The 20,342-nt window shown below is 39.6% G+C and overlaps 1 protein-coding gene across 2 annotated transcripts in view; it reads left to right on the plus strand.

Annotated features, from left to right (window-relative positions):
* The window catches only part of INTS4 (integrator complex subunit 4), a 96,018-nt gene that overhangs the window by 51,474 nt on the left and 24,202 nt on the right, over positions 1-20,342 (plus strand). For both annotated transcript variants that reach the window (XM_069470982.1, XM_069470981.1), the window contains exons 12-15: positions 2,137-2,279; positions 6,541-6,656; positions 11,447-11,580; positions 13,592-13,749. In XM_069470982.1, coding sequence (XP_069327083.1) covers positions 2,137-2,279; positions 6,541-6,656; positions 11,447-11,580; positions 13,592-13,749 — 551 coding nt within the window. The remainder of the gene's footprint in view (positions 1-2,136; positions 2,280-6,540; positions 6,657-11,446; positions 11,581-13,591; positions 13,750-20,342) is intronic.

A 20,342-nucleotide genomic window follows, 5' to 3' on the forward strand; every position in this document is an offset into this window, starting at 1 on the left:
ACAAATTCCTTTACTGGTAATTCTGTTTAAGAGTTTAGATTTACATAAACTTATTGTCTCTGAACTCTACCCTGCTACTCACTGCTCCCTTATGTTTACTGTGCCACTCTATTTCACTGCTTCAAGCCTAAGCTCGCTGACCCTTTCAGCTGGAATTTCCTTTTTTTTTTTTAATGCTAAGATACTACCCTGCCTAGAGAAATTCATTTATTTATTCAATGAGTACTATCTATGTACTAGAAATATAGTGGTGACAAAAGATAGGATCCCTGCTGTCATGAAACTTATATTCTAAAGAGAGATAAACAAACAAAATGATTTCAGATAGTGATAAATCTTATGCAGAAGGTAAACAGTATAATGGAGGAGTGAGAAATTGCACTGTAAATGAAGTGGTCAGTAAAGCCTTTCTGAGATACTGTTCTAGTTGAGCCTTGGATACTAAAAAGAAGTCAGCCATGTGTTGATTGGGGGAAAGAACTACAGGTAGAGGCAACAGCTAGTGGAAAGGCTCTATAAGGGACAAATGAGCTTTGGGGTGTTTGCAGAACAGAGAGTAAGAAGACCAGTTAGTGGAATGTAGTGAGAAAGTAGAAATGTGGTATGAGATGAAGGTTGTTTTTTTTTTTAAGACAGAGTCTCACTCTGTTGCCCGGGCTAGAGTGCCATGGCATCAGCCTAGCTCACAGCAACCTCAAACTTCTGGGCTCAAGCGATCCTCCTGCCTCAACCTCCCAAGTAGTAGCTGGGACTACAGGCATGCGCCACCATGTCCGGCTAATTTTTTAATATATATTTTTAGTTGTCCAGCTAATTTCTTTCTATCTTTTTAGTGTAGACAGGGTCTCACTGTTGCTCAGGGTGGTCTCGAACTCCTGAGCTCAAACGATCCCCCCACCTCGGCCTCCCAGAGAGCTAGGATTACAGGCGTGAGCCACCGTGCCTGGCCAGAGATGAAGGTTTGAGAGGTGGATAGGGGACAGGTGGAGAGCCTTGTAGGCCATTGTAAGATGCTTAGATTTTATTCTAAGTATTATGAGAAACCGTCGCTGGATTTTATGGAGAAGAGTAATGTTTTGATTTCCTTCTTTTCAACATTTCTCATTCCTGGAGTCTTCTTGAAATTCATATCAGATAGATTGACTCTTTTCCTTATTCCTTTATTTAATGTGTACACGCATACCTTTATTTATTGTGCTTTGCAGATGTTGTTTTTACAAATTGAAGGTTTTTTTGCAACCCTGGGTCTGTCGGTGCCATTTTTCCAATAGCACGTGCTTGCTTTGTGTGCCTGTGTCACATTTTGGTAATTCTTGCAGTATTTCGAAGTTTTTTGTTATTATGTCTGTTATGGTGATCTATGATCAGTGATCCTTGATGTTACTATTGTAATAGTTTTGGGGTGCACACACCATTCGCACATAAGACAGCAAACTTAATTGATAAATGTTGTATGTATTCTGACTGCTTCACCAACCAGCCTTTCCCCTGTCTCTCTCTTTTTTTTTTTTTTTTTTTTTTGAGACAGAGTCTCACTCTGTTGCCCAGGCTAGAGTGAGTGCCGTGGCGTCAGCCTAGCTCACAGCAACCTCAAACTCCTGAGCTCAAGCGATCCTCCTGTCTCAGCCTCCCGAGTAGCTGGGACTACAGGCATGCACCACCATGCCCGGCTAATTTTTTCTATATATATTTTTAGCTGTCCATATAATTTCTTTCTATTTTTAGTAGAGATGGGGTCTCGCTCTTGCTCAGGCTGGTCTCGAACTCCTGAGCTCAAACGATCCGCCCACCTCGGCCTCCCAGAGTGCTAGGATTACAGGCGTGAGCCACCGCGCCCGGCCCTGTCTCTCTCTTAGCCTCTATTCTTAGCCTGTCCTTTTTCATAGTTGCAAGAAAGCTGATGTGCTTTTAGCATCATGACTGAGTTCCAGACAGGAAGGAGAAAGAAGGTTGAAGAGCCAAAGTGGGCAGGGCTACTGTATCTCGTTTTTTTCAGGAATTTTAGCTGGCAAACTTGCACATATTTTGTTACATGGCCACGCTAGATGGGAAGGTGGCTAAGTAGAAGGGGATGGTAGGTGGAGGCTACGTCTGCTATGAGTACTATTATTATTACCTGTTGTTTTTATTTTTAAGGATTCATCCAGAGATATTAGAGAGGCTCTTCACGAACTCTTATGCTGTACTAATGTTTCAACCAAAGAAGGGATTCATCTTGCATTGGTGGAACTGCTGAAAAATTTAACCAAGTACCCTACTGACAGGGACTCCATATGGAAGTAAGGAATTTTTTGTCCATTTACTTACTGAGTCCTATAATGTTTTAAATGTACAATGCTGACATTATTTGGTGGATCATCATAGATTAAGGATATGGCCCTCAATTTTGCCTTTAATTTTGAAATCTGATACAACTTAACCATACTCTCAGGAGTCTGATTCATAAACTGAAATATCACATTTTAGATTATTTATTAATTTGTTCAACCTAGGAAATCTTGTGTACCTTTTGCCATGCTAAGCGAATTTTACATACCTGCTGTATGCTGACTATGCACCAAGCCCCATGATAGATGTTAGAGGTACAGAGATGAGTCAATTTGGTTTTTCTCTTTCTCCTATATAAAGTTAATCACTCCTTTGTCTATTTTGCATTTTTGTGTGGGATCTGAACCATCATCATAGAGATTAGAGGTAGGGCTGTCACTTGACCTACAGATGGGAAATCACAATCATTTTTTCCCTTGAGTATCTCTAGCTTTACTATCATCAAGCTGTTAACACTATTCATGAGCCTGTATTTGAAGAGCTACTTGCATACATGCAATATAAAATGTGTGCTCCACATGTTTAAATGAGCTTATGTGATGAGACCACCCCAACTGTGTATAGTTTATTGATTTTCAAAAAAATTTGTCACTTAAAGAAAAACTGGGTTAAATCAGGTACTTGGAAAATATATTAACTGAAAATACCAGGAGAATCTTGCTCTAGTAACATTTTTGATATCTGTTTTTTTATTTTGCTATTTCTTTATGTTTCTACAGTCCAGTTCAGCTCCATTCCATGTACATTTATTGACTGTCTTCAAGGAGCTCTCAGTTATTGGGGGTATGGTGATTATAGTGGGATAAACACCTGTATCAGTAACCGTAGTTCTGTGGAGACACAGAAGGAGTGATTACTTTTGCTTGCTGAAAGGAGTTGTTATGGAATGCTTCACAGAACATTCTTCTAGCATTAAAATAAGATTTGTAGTTATTTGGTTCACCCAGAATATTTTTGTAAGGCCTCTTTATTTGGTAAGTGTGGAAAAAACTCTTTAACCACTTAGTGCTCCAAAAGATTTTGAAGTTACCTATTCTCATTATCACTTAATTTTTTTTTTTACCTTTTCCAGCGAATGGTGGCCTTATTTAGAAGTGCCAAGAAAAGGCTGAGTATGGTGGCTCATGCCTATAATCCCTGCATTTTGGGAGGCTGAGGCAAGAAGATCGCTTGAGGCCAGGAGTTCAGTACTAGCCTGAACAACATAGCAAGACCCTATCTCTATAAAAAATAAAAAATAAATTAGCCAGGTGCTGTGGTATGTGCCTGTAGTCCCAGCTACTCAGGAGTCTGAGGCAGGAGGATCGCTGCATCCCAGGAGTTGGAGGCTGAGTGAGCTATGATTGCACCACTGTACTCTAGCCCGGGTGACAGAGCAAGACTCCATCTCTTAAAAGAAAAGAAAAAAGAAAAGAAATAACAACCAAAAAAAGTATGATAAAAGAGTAAAGGTATAGTCACAGTAGCATATTTTTAAGATATTGGTAAAGATAGATACATAAATGAAGGTTTTGAAGGAGGTAGTTTTCTCTGTTTATGTATCTTTAGTTCATTTTGTAATGATTACTTGAGCACTTGTTATAACACAATCACTGTGTTAAGTGATGTGGAGATTTAAAAATGGATTTGGCTGAGACCTAGCCTTCAAATATCAGGAAGAGAGAGACATAGGAAATACACAGATAGGGAGGTAGATGAGATAGTAAAAAATTAACTATGTTAATAAGCCAGAATTGAAGTCTAGCTTTAGAGAGGCCCATAAATGTAGGTGTCTCCAAGGGGACTCCATAGCACTTGTGTTCTCTATCTGAGTTCTCAATAGAATGAGAGCTAAAAATAAAGGAATGGAACCTGGAGGCCAAAATGCATCCTTTACAACAGCAGTCCCCAATTTTTTTGGCTCCAGGGACTGTTTTCATGGAAGACAGTTTTTCTATGGATCAGGGTTGGGGGGGGGAGGGCGGGGAGGGGATGATTTCAGGATGATTCAAGCACATTATATTTATTGTGCACTCTATTTCTATTATTATTATATTGCAATATATAATGAAATAATTATACAACCCACCATAGGTTGGGGACCCCTGCTTTACAATGTGCCCTGAGGCACATTGAGTAAAAGGGCTGAGAGAGGCCACAAAATCAATGAATTCAGTTCTTTCCACACACAAGGAAAAGCAGACTGGGAAGAGCATACTTCTCTAAGAAGGTCAAGTGCTTTAGATGAGATGCCTTTCATACCCCATGTATTCATGACTTTGTTTATGGTGTTTGTTTTCTCTCTCTTTTGTCAATCTGCCTATTCTCCAGTCCCTGGTGAAGTCCCATATCCTTTGTGATACTTCTTTTCAATTTAGTGCACCTTCTAAACCAGAACTTGACAAATAAAAAATAATAAAAATATATAATTAACCTCTCGCTTATGTAATTCCTTATTGCTTATAAAGGGCCTTCATGTAGTCATGTTAGCTAACATTTATTGAGTTCTCAATATGTAGCACATACCTTACTAAGTCCATTGCATTAGTTATCTCATTTAATCCTTATAGCACCTCTATGAAGTAATGATTTTTAATACCATTTTGTAGATGAAGAAACTTACCTGCCTAAGGCTACACAATTTCAGACTATGTCCCTGATTTCAGGACTTTATCCAGCATATTAGTTAGAATGCTTTTGGTTTTGTAAATAAAAGACAGTCTGATTAAAAATATGTTTTTTATTTTTACTTTTTATTTTTTCTGAGACAGAGTCTCATTCTGTCACCTGGGCTAGAGTGCAGTGGTGTCATCATAGCTCACTGCAACCTCAAACGCCTGGGCTCAAGCAATCCTCCAGCCTCAGCCTCCTGAGTAGCTGGGACTATGGGCACACGCCACCATGCCTGGCTAATTTTTCTATTTTTTTGTAGAGATGGGGTCTTGCTTTTGCTCAGGCTGGTCTCAGACTCCTGGCCTCAAGCAGTCCTCCCACCTTGGGTTCCCAGAATGCTAGGATTATAGGTGCCCAGCCTGATTAAGAATATCTTAAACAATAGGTCTAAATTTTTATATAACAAGAAATCAGAAGGTTGATTTCAGCACTGGTCATTCAGCAAGTTAACGGGTTAGGGCTGTGGTTGATTTCTCTGAAATTCTTTTAGCTTTCTCCTCATAGATGCAAGATGGCTGCCTCATAAGACAGTATCTAAAGATACAAAAAGAGGGGCATTCCCTTTCGTGCATTTCTTTTCTTATTTGGTTAAAAAAAACATTCTTGAGAAGCTCCCCAGCAGACTTTCCCTCTTGCTGCGTTGACTAGAACTGGGTTACTTGTCTACCAGCAAACCAGTAACTAGAAAATGGGAATGGGATTGCCAGGATGGGTTTAGACCTGCCTGGTTACCAGCCCATGGCCTGTTAGGAAAACAGGGCCACACATCACCATCTGAGCTCTACCTCACCTCGCAACCCTATCCGTGGGAAACTGTCCTCCCTGAAACCTGTCCCTGGTGTCATAAAGGTTGGGGACCACTGGTTTAGACCACTAGTTGTTCAGCCTTTGGTCTGGGTCTGCCTTCTCTGAGCACTTTGCTGCCTGCCTGATACCTGAGCCAAACCAGGGCTGTCTTGGTAAGAAAAATGGGGGAAATCTCTGTTGGTTAAATAACCAGCTCTTTTATGTTTATAATAACCAATATTTTAGATGAATTAACTAAATTCACTTCAGATGATGTATCTGAAGTCATAGAGTTAGCAAATATGTGTGGTTGAGAATTTCCAATTCCAAATCAGCTTTTCTGATTCCAGTTCCTAGTACTTTTTTTTTTTTTTTTTTTTTTTTGAGACAGAGTCTTACTCTGTTGCCCAGGCTAGAGTGAGTGCCGTGGCGTCAGCCTAGCTCACAGCAACCTCAAACTCCTGAGCTCAAGCGATCCTACTGTCTCAGCCTCCCGAGTAGCTGGGACTACAGGCATGCACCACCATGCCCGGCTAATTTTTTTCTATATATATATTTTTTAGCTGTCCATATAATTTCTTTCTATTTTTAGTAGAGATGGGGGTCTCGCTCTTGCTCGGGCTGGTCTCGAACTCCTGAGCTCAAACGATCCGCCCACCTCGGCCTCCCAGAGTGCTAGGATTACAGGCGTGAGCCACCGCGCCCGGCCAGTTCCTAGTACTTTTTAAAGGACTTACTAATGTACTGAAGTGGGTTCTTCTTTGTTTGTTTCAGGTGCTTGAAGTTTCTGGGAAGTCGGCATCCAACTCTGGTGCTTCCCTTGGTGCCAGAGCTTCTGAGTACCCACCCATTTTTTGACACAGCTGAACCCGACATGGATGATCCAGCTTGTATCCTCTATTCTTTGTACAGGCCCTGTTGTGTTGGCAGGGAACTTTGGCATCTCCTTCTGCGTGTAGCTAGAGTGGTCTGAGTTTTATTTTTTTCATATCCATTAAGTAAAAGAGTATGTCTTGAGGGAGTCTGATGGTTGTTATTTTCAGCTTTCATTTTTGTTTTTACAAGAATTTAATACTAATAATTATTTTTGACATTTATTTAACACTTACTATATTGTACATACTGTTTACAGTTGTCCCTCAGTATCTGTGGGGGATTGTTTCCAGGACTTCCTTGGCTACTGAAATCCACGGATGCTCAAGTCCCTCATATAAGATGGTGTATTAATTACATATAACCTATGCACATCTTCCCATATACTTTATTCATTTATTTATATTTTTTAGAAATAGAGTCTTGCTTTGTTGCCCAGGCTGTTGTGCAGTGGTGCAATTATAGCTCACTGCAGCCTTTAACTCCTGAGCTTAAGTGATCCTCCTGCCTCAGCCTCCCAAGTAGCTGGGCCTACAGGTGTATGCCACCATGCCCAGCTAATGTTTTTGCATTTCTTTAGAGATGGGATCTTGCCATGTTGCTCAGGGTGGTCTCCAACTCTTGGCCTCAAGTGATCCTCCCGCCTCAGCCCTCTTGAGTTGCTGGGATTACAGGCCCGAGCTACCAACGCCTGGCCCCTCTCCCATATACTTTAAATCATCTGTAGATTATGTATAATACCTAATACATTATAAATGTTATGTAAATGGTTGTTATACAGTATTGTTTAGGAAACAATGACAAGAAAAGAAAAACTCTGTATGTTCAGTACAGATGTAACCATCCCTCCCCTCCTTTTTTTTTTTTTTAATATTTTCCATCAACAGTTGGTTGAATCTATGGAAGCAGAACCCATGGATATGGGGAGCCAACTGTAAAAGCATTATACAGTTTATCACAGATCTTCTAAACAACTCTGGAAGGAGGTATTATTTCTACTTTACAGAAGATCAAACTGAGTCTTGGAGTTTAAGTAACTCTCCAAGCAGCAGATCTGGGATTCAGAGCCAGACATCTGTGGTTTTAAAGCCTGTGTTCTCTCCCTTATGTCTTAGATAGTGTTTAATTTGATCTGCAGCCTGAAGGAGGTATGGGCTGAGCTAGGATGCCTGAGTCTCTGCCTCTGATACAAGTTCAGTAGGTTTGTGATAGCCTGTGCAGCATGCCATGCAATTGAATTGTTTTCCAGTAAGGGGACTGCATTTACATCACCATATCCACGCTCTCCCAGGGTTCATTTGCTCCGTGGGCAGATCCTCGGTGAGGTTGAGGGGTATTTATTGAAACATAGGGATCAGCCAATTGGTTGTTGTAATAAAGTGACCATTATATTCTCCCTTAATTCTCCTTTTTTTAAAAAAAAGAATTTATTTTTTTAATTGGCACATAATAATTATACACGTTTTTGGGGTACATAGTGATGTTTTGATACATATGTATGTATCATGTTTTGTTATGTATAGTGTGCAGATCAGGATAATTAGTATCTCCATCATTTTTTTGTGTTGGGAACATTCAGTATCCTTTTTCTAGCTATTTGAAACTGTATATTTAATATTATTGTTGACTACAGTCATCCTACAGTGCTGTAGAACACCAAAACTTATTCTTCCTATCTAGCTGTAATTTTGTACCCTTTAACAAATCTCTCCCTATTCCTCCTTTCCCCTACCATCTTTTAATTCTGTTTTTTTACTTTCACAGTGCTTTCAGAATTTTTTTTTAAAGATTTGTGTAATTGATGTACTAAGAAATGCCTGACTTCATGTTTACCTCTACGAAAGACACATCCCAGATCTTACCTTTAATGGTGTAGTATAACTATTTGAAATTCAACTTATCAGAGATGTGTTTGTATGCTAAGTCTTATTACTAATCTCAGAAGGCATATTGAAATTTTATGAAATCTGAAGGTCCTTTCACATAAAAAAAAAAAACATTTTTGGAAGCCAATTTTGTTAAGATGTTTTTCTGGGTAGTTGGAGGATTGTATTTATGAATTATATTTGGCTGTGAGTAATAGAGATTGTGCCCAAATGTAATGTAAACAAATTAAGATTTTTATTTTTCTCCAATATAAGAGAAGTCTAAAGGTAAGCAAGCCAGTGCTGGTATAGCAGCTCCACATCATTCTCGGTGATCGAAGCTCCTCTTGTTTTTCTGTTCTGCCATTTTTGGTTGTCCAAGGTTGTTGCTAGAGCTCTAATCATCGGGTCTAGGTTCTAGGCAGGAAATTAGAAGATATCTGGAATAAAATCAATATTGTATTAGTAACAAATAGAATATTTAGAGAAAGGAAGGGATAAATACTGGGTAGCAGGTATTAGACTCTGCCATAGGGAAACGTGTGGAAGATTGTTAGAAGGCATATTTATCTTTTAATTTCTGATATTCTATCTGTTATATATAGATATAACATATATATATGTTTTATATATATATATAGAAAATTAATATACATAGAAAATCCGAAGAGTAGAAAGAAGAAACTTTATATTTATAAACACCTAAAGTCTTACTAGCCAAAGTAATCTGTTAATATTTTGGTGGATTTCTTTCTCATTTTTAAAAAACCATGAGGTTGGAATTTTGCTACTGTTATTTTATTTTTTAACATAGTTTATTTCATCAACAAATATTTGATAATAGCTGCTATCATATCCTCTATATGTTTTAGACTCTGTTCTTTTCACTTTATAATGAAAAATGCTTATGATACAATATTAAATTCTTTTCTTAAAATTTATTTATTTATTTATTTATTTTTTGAGACAGAGTCTCACTCTGTTGCCCGGGCTAGAGTGCCTTGGCGTCATCCTCTCTCACAGCAACCTCAAACTCCTGGGCTCAAGGAATCCTACTGCCTCAGCCTCCTCAGTAACTGGGACTACAGGCATGTGCCACCATGTCCGGCTAATTTTTTTTTTCTATATATATTTTAGTTGGCCAGATAATTTCTTTCTATTTTTAGTAGAGACGGGGTCTCGCTCTTGCTCAGGCTGGTCTTGAACTCCTGAGCTCAAACAATCCTCGTGCTTCGGCTTCCCAGACTGCTAGGTATTTATTTATTTTAAAATATGGAATACTTCACAAATTTGCATGTCATCGTGCAGCAATATTAAATTCTTTATAAATTTTTTATTTTTTTTTATTTTTTTTATTTTTTGAGACAGAGTCTCGCTCTGTTGCCTGGGCTAGAGTGAGTGCCGTGGCGTCAGCCAGCTCACAGCAACCTCAAACTCCTGGACTTAAGCAATCCTACTGCCTCAGCCTCCCGAGTAGCTGGGACTACAGGCATGTGCCACCATGCCCGGCTAATTTTTTCTATATATATTTTTAGTTGGCCAGATAATTTATTTCTGTTTTTAGTAGAGATGGGGTCTCGCTCTTGCTCAGGCTGGTCTCGAACTCCTGACCTCGAGCGATCCACCCGCCTCGGCCTCCCAGAGTGCTAGGATTATAGGCGTGAGCCACCGCGCCCGGCCTTATAAATATTTTTAATGATTGTGTGATGCGTTCTATCAAGTAGGTGAAACATAGTTGTTAAATCATTTTCTTCTTTTTGGACATTTAGGTTATTTCTGATTACAGTAGTCTCTCTTTATCTGCGATTTCGCTTTCCACGGTTTCTGTTACTTGAGGTCAAATGTGGCCTGAAAATACTAAATGGAATATTCTGGAAATAATTCATAAGTTTGCATGCTATTCTAAGAAGTGTGATAAAATCACGCATCGTCCCTCTCCATCCCACTCAGATGTGAATCATCCCCTTGTCCAGCACATTCACGCTGTACATACTCCCTGTCCATTAGTCACCTAGTAACCATCTGGGTTATCAGATTGATTGTTGAGGTATCACAGTGCCTGTGTTCAAGGAACCCTTATTTTAGTTTATAAATGGCCTCAGAGCTCAGGAGTGATGGTGATACTGGCAGTTTGGATCTACCAAAGAGAAGCTGTAAACGCTTCCTTTGAGTGAAAAGGTGAAAGTTCTCAATAAAGAAAGATAAAAAAAAAATCATATGCTGAGATTGCTAGGATATATAGTAAGAATAAATCTATCTGTAAAATTGTGAAGAAGGAACAAGAAATTCGTGCTAGTTTTTGCTGTTGCACCTCAAGCTGCAAAACTTAGAGCCACAGTGCTCTATAAGTGCCTTTAGTTAAGGTGGAAAAGGCATTAAATATGTGGATGGAAGACCTGATCAGAAACGTGTTCTGATTGATGGCATTCGGGTTTGGAATTATCTGTGGTTTCAGGAATCCACTTGAGGCCTTGGAACATATCCCTTGAGGATAAGGAGGAACTACTGTTTTTGCATTTATAAATGATTCTGTGATATTAAGTTATTTACTTAGAATAGATTTTGAGATGTGGAATTACTCAATAGGCACAGGGCTCTTACTGCCTGGTACCAAATTATTATCCAAAGGGATTGTGCTAGTATGTACTTTAATAGGCAATGTACCAAGAGTTTCTGTTTGTTGGTATTCTCAGCAACATCCGGCATTATTTTTAAAAACCTTTATTAATTGGGGGTGTGGGTGGAGTAGGGGAATGTATCTGTTGTTTGAATTTGCATTTCTTTGATTATTAGAAAACCATTGCTTTTCTCTGGGTTCTTAAGAAAAAAAAAAAAATCATAGTCCCTTGTTGGGAATTTGAGGGTGGGAAGAGAGGGCACCAGATTCTGGCCAAGCTCAACCTTTTATACTTCCAAGTTTACTTAACCCACTGACCTATCAGATATTGCAGTTTTGGTTCTTATTTTCAATGCTGCTAAAACCTGTCCAACAATGCCAGCATTGTTCTCAGATCACACCTTCAGACACTATGCCTACCTCAGAGACAGTCTTTCTCATCTTGTTCCTGCCTTGAGGGTATGTTGAAAACATCTCTTGTCCTTGCTTTTGGGGTTTCTTTTTTTTAGACTGAGTCTTATTCTGTTACCCCTGGCTAGAGTGCAGTGGCATCATTATAGCTCACTGGCAACCTCAAACTCCTGGGCTCTAGCAATCCTGCCTCGGCCTCCAGGTAGGTGGGACTACAGGCATGTGCCAGCATGCCCGGCTAATTTTTCTATTTTTTTTTTTTTTTTAGAGGTGGGATCTCTCTCTTGCTCAGACTGGTCTCAAACTCCAGAGGTCAATCAGTCCCCCTGCCTTGGCCTCCCAAAGTGCTAGGAGCACAGGCGTGAGCTATTGCTCCCCACCTGGTTTTTTGATTTTTGGTAATTTTGGGTTATTAAATAGCAGAAAGTAGACTATATATATATATATTCTTTGAAAAGTCATTCATTCATTCTCTTTCTCTCTTAGGTTCTCTCCCTTCGTTTTATACTTTTAGAAGGTTCATTTTAGTATCCCTGGGTTTTTTTTTTTTTTTGAGACAGAGTCTCACTCTGTTGCCCGGGCTAGAGTGAGTGCCGTGGCGTCAGCCTAGCTCACAGCAACCTCAAACTCCTGGGCTCAAGCGATCCTCCTGTCTCAGCCTCCCGAGTAGCTGGGACTACAGGCATGCGCCACCATGCCCGGCTAATTTTTTCTATATATATTTTTAGCTGTCCATATAATTTCTTTCTATTTTTAGTAGAGATGGGGTCTCGCTCTTGCTCAGGCTGGTCTTGAACTCCTGAGCTCAAACGATCCGCCCACCTCGGCCTCCCAGAGTGCTAGGATTACAGGCGTGAGCCACCGCGCCCGGCCCCTGGGTTATTGATTATGTAGTATATGGCAAGGAAAAGGAATGTGGAATAATAGATAATATTTTAGACCAGAGAATCAATTGTTATATATTAACAATTATGTAAAACCATGATTCTCAACGTGTTTATTTTTTAATAAACTTTTTATTATTTTTAAAACCTAGAGATATATAGAAAGAAGAAATTTTTTAAATGGAGCATAGTAATCATAGCAAACACTTAGTGAATGCTTTGTGCCCAGCACTCTTCTAAGCTCTCTATTTGTATTAACTCATCCCTAACTGAGTAACTCCAAATGACTTTATTTATAATATATATATGGTTAGAAAATTTAAACTTTAGAGAAGATAAAAAGTGAAAAATGAAATCCTCTTTGCTATCCCCTCTGCATCCCTTTCTTAAAAGATATCTACTTTTAACAGTAAGAAAGGGATTATAATTATCCTCATATAAAACATTTTATAGTATGCTGTATAAACATCAAGTGAAAGATAAAGTTTAAAAATAAATGTAACGTAGCTTAAGTTTTAGTACCATTCCTATGGTTAGCCCATTTATTTCTGTTGGCAACAGAAAACAATACTATACTATTCTTTTTTTTTTTTTTTTTTTTTTTTTGAGACAGAGTCTCACTCTGTTGCCCGGGCTAGAGTGAGTGCCGTGGCGTCAGTCTAGCTCACAGCAACCTCAAACTCCTGGGCTCAAGCGATCCTCCTGTCTCAGCCTCCCGAGTAGCTGGGACTACAGGCATGCACCACCATGCCCGGCTAATTTTTTCTATATATATATTTTTAGCTGTCCATATAATTCTTTCTATTTTTAGTAGAGATGGGGTCTTGCTCTTGCTCAGGCTGGTCTCGAACTCCTGAGCTCAAACGATCCGCCCACCTCGGCCTCCCAGAGAGCTAGGATTACAGGCGTGAGCCACCGCGCCCGGCCTCTACTATTCTTTTTTATTTTTCTCCTGGCATTGGGGCTGTATTGAGATAGACCATGGCTGCATTTCCTCTTTCTTTCTCTCTCTCCCTCTATAGCTGGGGAAGGGGAGAAAGGTTATTTACAGACCCTCTCCTAAGCTTTTTTCCTGTTTTGTTTGACTCACATTTTTCTGTTTTTTTTTGTGAGTGTGTTACCAAAAGCTGAGCCACAGAACTTGATGGTACTATAATCCCACTGTGTTTGCTTAGTTACCAGGTAGAAAACTGGTGTCTTCAGCCGTTTCTCCCAACATCACGCCCCATGAGGATCCTTCCCAGCAGTTCCTACAGCAGAGCCTTGAGAGAGTGTATAGTCTTCAGCACCTGGACCCTCAGGGAGCCCAGGAGCTGCTAGAATTCACCATTAGGTAAGGTGATCGTCCATCTCCTCTGACAGAGTTACCTTTGTTGTTTTGCTCAGCTTGACTGGTGAATTCTGGTGTTGGCTATTAGGCTTGATTTTCTGACTCTGCTGGCCTACACTGACACGTGGTTTTATGTTCTGTTTATATTTGGATTAGATTGTGGTTTAAGCATATTTTTTAAAAAAGCTCTTTGCATTCATGACTCGATTGATCATTAGTACACAATAGAAATAGTTACAAAGAAGCTATTTTTAGTTTTTCTTTCTTGTATAATATATTAGTTAAGATGGGTGACAGAAATGCAGGGTAACAGCAGCTTAAACAGGAGGAAAGTTTAACTGTCTCTCATAGGCAGGATGGGGCTGAGATGACTATCAGGGGTGTAGGCTCTTTCTTGAGTCTCCATCTGCATCAAGTGGCTTCATATCCTCACACAAAACAATTCAAAATCTAACTATCCCCTCTGTATTCTAGCCTGTGGGAACAGGGAAAGGGCAAGAGAAAGGCATCATTTCTACTATGCACCCTTTTAAGACACTTCCCAAAAGTTGTACACTCTAATTTTACTTGGATCCCATTGACTAGAGCTTAAGTCACATGGCCATATCTGTTATACTATCTAAGCTTGTGTAGGGACACTGATGTTTGCACATGAAAATCGCCTTACGACACATGTCTCAAAATGTACCCCCATTGGTCTTAGTCAAGTTTATTGCTCAGCATTCATTTGTAGAAAACAAAATATGCTTTTAACCAAGCAGAAAGAAATTTACTACAGGATGTTACAGGGCTCATAGAACTGTTGGGAAGGCTAAAGAAACAGATAAGGTTGAATATCCAGGAATGAATTCCAGACCCACACAATGAATGGGCCACCAAGGGGGCTGCTGTTCCCGCCGCAATCAAGAAACTGCCTGTTGGGTCAGGATAACATGGATAGAGCTACTGGCTCCAGAACCATGTCGTGAACTGTGCCTCTTTCCCCACTTCATTCCTTATGTACAACTCAAGAGAATGTGTGTGACTGGCAGATCCTGACTGACTTCTGGAACCTAGCTCAAGGAAATCTGAGAAATGCAATTTTTAACTGCGACCATGCAGTCTGGGAAGATACAGTAGATGAAGTTTGGAATACCGTGTGTGAGTGAGCCAAATCCACAGTAAATGTCATAAGTGCCAAACTGCTCTGAGCTCCACTTTACCTATCTACAGAACTTGGTGACTAGCTGGGTACAGGGCTAGGAATGAGGAACTGGGAGAGAGTTAAATGGGTGTTGTGGTAATCTAGTACCCCTGTAAAAAAGTTGAGGGTGTCATGGGCTCCCCTGGGGGTGCCAAAGGCCAGGGCTGGACGGGCTATGCGGAGAATGCTGGGCACATGGTTGCGGTCACAGAGACGGGGAGCATGAAGCATGTGGCCAGCGGGGGCCTCCTATACCTCCACCTGGGGCACATAGTGTACTGTACCCCAGTGAAGCCTCCAGAAGCCACGTAGAGGCTCACAGCAGCTCTTGCCCTGGGGTTCTCCTCAGCTACTCCAGTAGTAGGGGCCCGCAGAAGGGCTCTGCACCACAAGCAGGAAAGATTGACAAGGTCCCTGGCGAGCACAGGCCTTCGCAATTCTGCTATGGACTGGGTGTTTCAAATCAATGGAGGCGATCATGCCAGAAATGAGAGATGCTTCAAGAAACAAAGCTTGAGTGAAAGCTTGTTACATAATGATTGGACTCACACATACTGCCTGTTTTGCAGTGAAAGCATCAGCCAAAAGGGATGCAGAATGACATGAATATTAACAAGTTGGAACATGGCAAAGAAAGCTATGTGGTGTGAAGAAGCTGCATTGGCTGCACAGGCTAAGGCAAAGTGATATTCTAAGTGGCTGACTGCTCACCTGAATACCGTGTCTGTAATCACCTACAATAAAAGACAGGGGAAAGAAAATATTTTTTTAAAAGTTGAAATGATTTTAGCATGACAGTTTGTTCTCGTGCTTGCTGTACATTGAGTCATACACTTGATGTTTATTGAGTGCTAGCAATGTGCCAGGAACAATGCTTTAAACTAGGGGTTTAAACTACAGCCTGTGGACCAAGTCCGGCCTATTGGCCTGCTTTTGTAAATAAAATTTAACTGAAACACAGCCATACTCATTCATGTAGGTATTGTTTATGGTTGCTTTTATGCTACAATAGCAGAGTCAAGTAGTTGCCACAGAGCTGACGTGGCATGTAAAACCTAAAATATTTACTATCTGAATTTTTATAGAAAAAGTTTGCTGACCCTGCTATAAGCTCTGGGCAGTCCACAGCTCTGTAAGCCAAGGTTCCAGTCCTCTCCATACCTCTTGTGAAGTGATGTCTCAATCACATTTCTTACTTTTCTCTCTCACCAAAGTGCTTACCTTGGGAGGCCACTAAATGAGGTTGTTGACCCAGAGCCCAGTAAAATAAGCTCCACTTCCAGACTCATCCCCGTCTAAATAAACATTCAGGTTTTGTCCTTGACAACTGTATCGTGTTAGCACTATAGCAAGTGCAAAATGCACAAAAGCAAGCCAATTTGGTCATTAGCTGCAGTGCTGGCTGTTAGAAGGTACTCAGTAGACACCCGTTGGTTTGAGTTGCCTTCATAGTCTGGGTTTCAGAGGTGATAGTGCTGCTGGACTTTGGCCTGGCCAGATCACTGTTCTAGTGCTGTGGTCAGTCGTAGGTTCCATGTTTCTAGCTTAAGTGCATTCTTAGGAGGATAGACAGGATGGTGAAAGATCTGGACAGGAAAGCAGATGGAGCAATACCTACTGAGGACACACTATGCTTTTGAAACATTTTTGCAAACATGTAGCAATTTGCTAGGAAGTGGCAGAACCGGAATTTGAATCTAGCTTTGCCTGACTCTAAAACTGATGCTCTGTGATATGTAGCAGTGAAGATTTCTGTATCAAGTGAGATTAGATCAGATGATCCTTGGTTTTCTTTACAACTTACAGTTTCCGTATTTATTGTAAAGTGAATTAAATGTTAATCGGGGTTTCACACAAAAGGTTCTCTGATTAGGACTGAGGCCACATGTTTCTTGGTTTTTGTGTAAAACAAACAAACTTCACTGACAAACACATTGCACTTTATTGTACTCCAAGAAGCCATTTAACCAAACCAAGATCTTACCTATGGAAAGTCTGCTGTAGTTCATTCAGAGTGCTGGGGAGATATTTGTTTGTTTCTGGGACTTGACATAACTACTTCGCCTTACCACTCAGGAAATACTTTTTGAAAATTATAGTTATGATGGCCTAACCAGGAATGAAGACCTTTAAGATTTGTATAGATGGCCTTTTCTTCTGGCCACACTTCACATCTAGATATGTAGATTTGATGTTTTGTAAAGCTCTGTCCTCCTTGATTATAAGAAGAGCTATTGGCCGGGCGCGGTGGCTCACGCCTGTAATCCTAGCACTCTGGGAGGCCAAGGCGGGAGGATAGCTCGAGGTCAGGAGTTTGAGACCAGCCTGAGGAAGAGCGAGACCCCGTTTCTACTAAAAATAGAAAGAAATTATCTGAATAGCTAAAAACACATATAGAAAAAAAATTAGCCGGGCATGGTGGCACATGCCTGTAGTCCCAGCTACTCGGGAGGCTGAGGCAGAAGGATTGCTTAAGCCCAGGGGTTTGAGGTTGCTGTGAGTTAGGCTAATGCCACGGCACTCTAGCCCAGGTAACAGAGCGAGACTTTGTCTCAAAGAAAAAAGAAAAAGAAAAAAAGAACAACTGTTATCTATCAAATGCCTACTGTGTACCCACTGTTTTAAGTGCTTTACATCTTTTTTTTTTTTTTTTGAGACAGAGTCTCGCTTTGTTGCCCGGGCTAGAGTGAGTGCCGTGTTGTCAGCCTGGCTCACAGCAACCTCAAACTCCTGGGCTTAAACAATCCTACAGCCTTAGCCTCCCGAGTAGCTGGGACTACAGGCATGTGCCACCATGCCCGGCTAATTTTTTCTATATATATTTTTTAGTTGGCCAGATAATTTCTTTCTATTTTTAGTAGAGACGGGGTCTCGCTCTTGCTCAGGCTGGTCTCGAACTCCTGACCTTGAGCGATCCACCCGCCTCGGCCTCCCAGAGTGCTAGGATTACAGGCGTGAGCCACCGCGGGCCTAAAACTATTTTAAGTAACACTTTGCAACAAGTTATAAGTATTGTTCACTATATTCCTGCAAATGCAACCTGACATGGTCAGTTTTGTAACATGCTAAAGTTGAAGTATGAGGTCTTCGATGTGGCTTTTCTGTGTCTTCTAAAGTGTGTTGACTATCACAGGGACAAGTGTTAGCCAAAATTTTATCTCTGTGAGAACAGATAGTTAAATTTTATGAAAAACAGAATCAGCAATGTGCATTGTTGAAAGAAGATTTCTGTAGGAATGCAGCATTTATTTGTGATATCATGTCAAATCAAAACGACTTGAATATTTCTTTGCAATGTAAAACTAAGTGTATATATGATATGTGGCAAAATATCCAAGCATTTTCAAAAAAAGCTATCTTTTTTCCAAAACACTCCTTCTTCTAAAGGAAATTTTGGATGAACATTTTCCCAATTAGCAAAGGTCATTGATGAGCCCGATGACATATGTGAATCATTTGAAGAATATGCAGCTGTTATAGACCTATTCTTTGGAGAATACAGTGAAAGCTTCACTGACTTTGAGACTCATGACACCACATTCAAATTAGCATTTCAGCCTCACCTAGTTGATATCACCAAGGCACCTAAAAAACTACAGATGGAATTAATTCAGCTCTCAGTAGATGACATTTTAAGGTCATTGATGCTAAGAAAGATCCAAGTAAAATATGGAAAAATGCAGTAGAATACACACACCTTCATCAACTTGCCTGAAAAATGCTTTCTTGCTTTTCAGCCGCTTATTGCTACCAATCTACATTGTCCTACCTAACCCAAATCAAGATGCCCTTAAGGTCACAAATGACTGACACCCATCTAGAGGATCAGCTGAAACTGCAGACCTTCATGCTGCAACCAAGTATTCAAATACTTTCCAACAAAAAGCAGACACAACAAAGTCATTAAAAGGTTAGCTAACTTTAAAATGAACAAATAGGGGTTCACTGTGTGGTTCTCCCCATGTATATGTTAATAAAATTTGTGTGCCTTTTCTCCAATTAATCTGCCATTTATGAGGACAAAATAAAATAAAATTAACAAATAGTTTCCATTTTTTGAAATTATTAAGTACATAGTAGTTAGGGGTTTTTTTTATATAAAATAATGTACATTTTAAAGTATATTTAATTATGGTTTCTTGAATGCGGCGTTATTTGATTACAGCTAAATTAATGCAGCCTTTCAACATGAAAAGATTCCCTACCCCTAATGTAAGCAATGACCTGAACAAAGAATAGAAGTTAGGCAAGTGAAGAAGGGAAAAGGGTGTATCTAGGACTAGGAACAGCAAACTCCTGAACTAGAGCTTAGGTCTTTCTTGCCCTACATCTGGTCTTACTCCTCTGTTTCTGTTTAACAGTTGGTATAAAGTAAAGCATCTCATAATATGAGATTTGAAATCCAGAGGATGTGGTCTAAGTCTTAATTTTATCACTTCCTAAGTGCATGATCTTGGGCCTTCAACTCCCTCATCTGTAAATTAAGGGTACTATGTCACTCGTAGGACTATTGTGAAGATTATTGTAATGGTATATGTGAAAGCATTTTGAGAATAGCAATTACATGGATAATAGTTGGACATTTATGAAATTTTGCTTTAAAATTTAAATCTGTTGCTTATCAGAGGTACTAGACATGCTGTTGATATTTTGTAAGTAAATCCAATCCAAATTTTATAAATGTAATCATGTTTTAAATTCACTATGGGGGCAGGAGGGGATTGTATTTTAAGGAATGCTGCAGTCATTTGTCTGCTATTTCTCAGATGAATAATAACCTCTGATTTTTCAGTTTATATTTTTGTGTAAGTCCACAAAAATGCTGTTACTAGATATATACCTTATTTTTTCATGAACCATATCATTTTTGAAATGTTCCATAATAGACGATTGTTCTTTTGAAGTAAAACAGCTCATTCTAATCTGAAACAGAGTGGGCTTCATTTATCTGGGGTCAATAAATGTATTTCTTTTCTTATGGGAATTGTTTTATACCCCAACCTTAAAGAACAGGGTTGAATTTTTTAAAATCCTTCTTTTGCCATGCAACTTTCAATGTCTCTAAGGAATACTTGTGTTTTGTACAGTAGGGGAACTGGTCCAATAATTCAAGAGGTCTATAATCATCTAGGTGCAAAGATGAAGATAGTTTTTGAAAATTCACTAGGACTGTGTACTTCCTGTGTATATTCTAAAATTCCTTGTTCTACCAAGCTATGAAGAGACATTATTTGTAAATTTGATGTTTAGAAATTTTAAACTACATTTGATTTGCACATCCAGAGTCTTTGACTATCTTTAACAGTGATTTAAAAAATTAATTCAGTCTATTGTGTAAACTTTAAAAACATCACATTATATGTAAACATGTTTTCCTCTAATATTTTAAAAATACTATTTATTGCCATCATGT

This window comes from Eulemur rufifrons, chromosome 6 (assembly GCF_041146395.1).
Source record: "Eulemur rufifrons isolate Redbay chromosome 6, OSU_ERuf_1, whole genome shotgun sequence".
Taxonomy (NCBI): domain Eukaryota; kingdom Metazoa; phylum Chordata; class Mammalia; order Primates; family Lemuridae; genus Eulemur; species Eulemur rufifrons.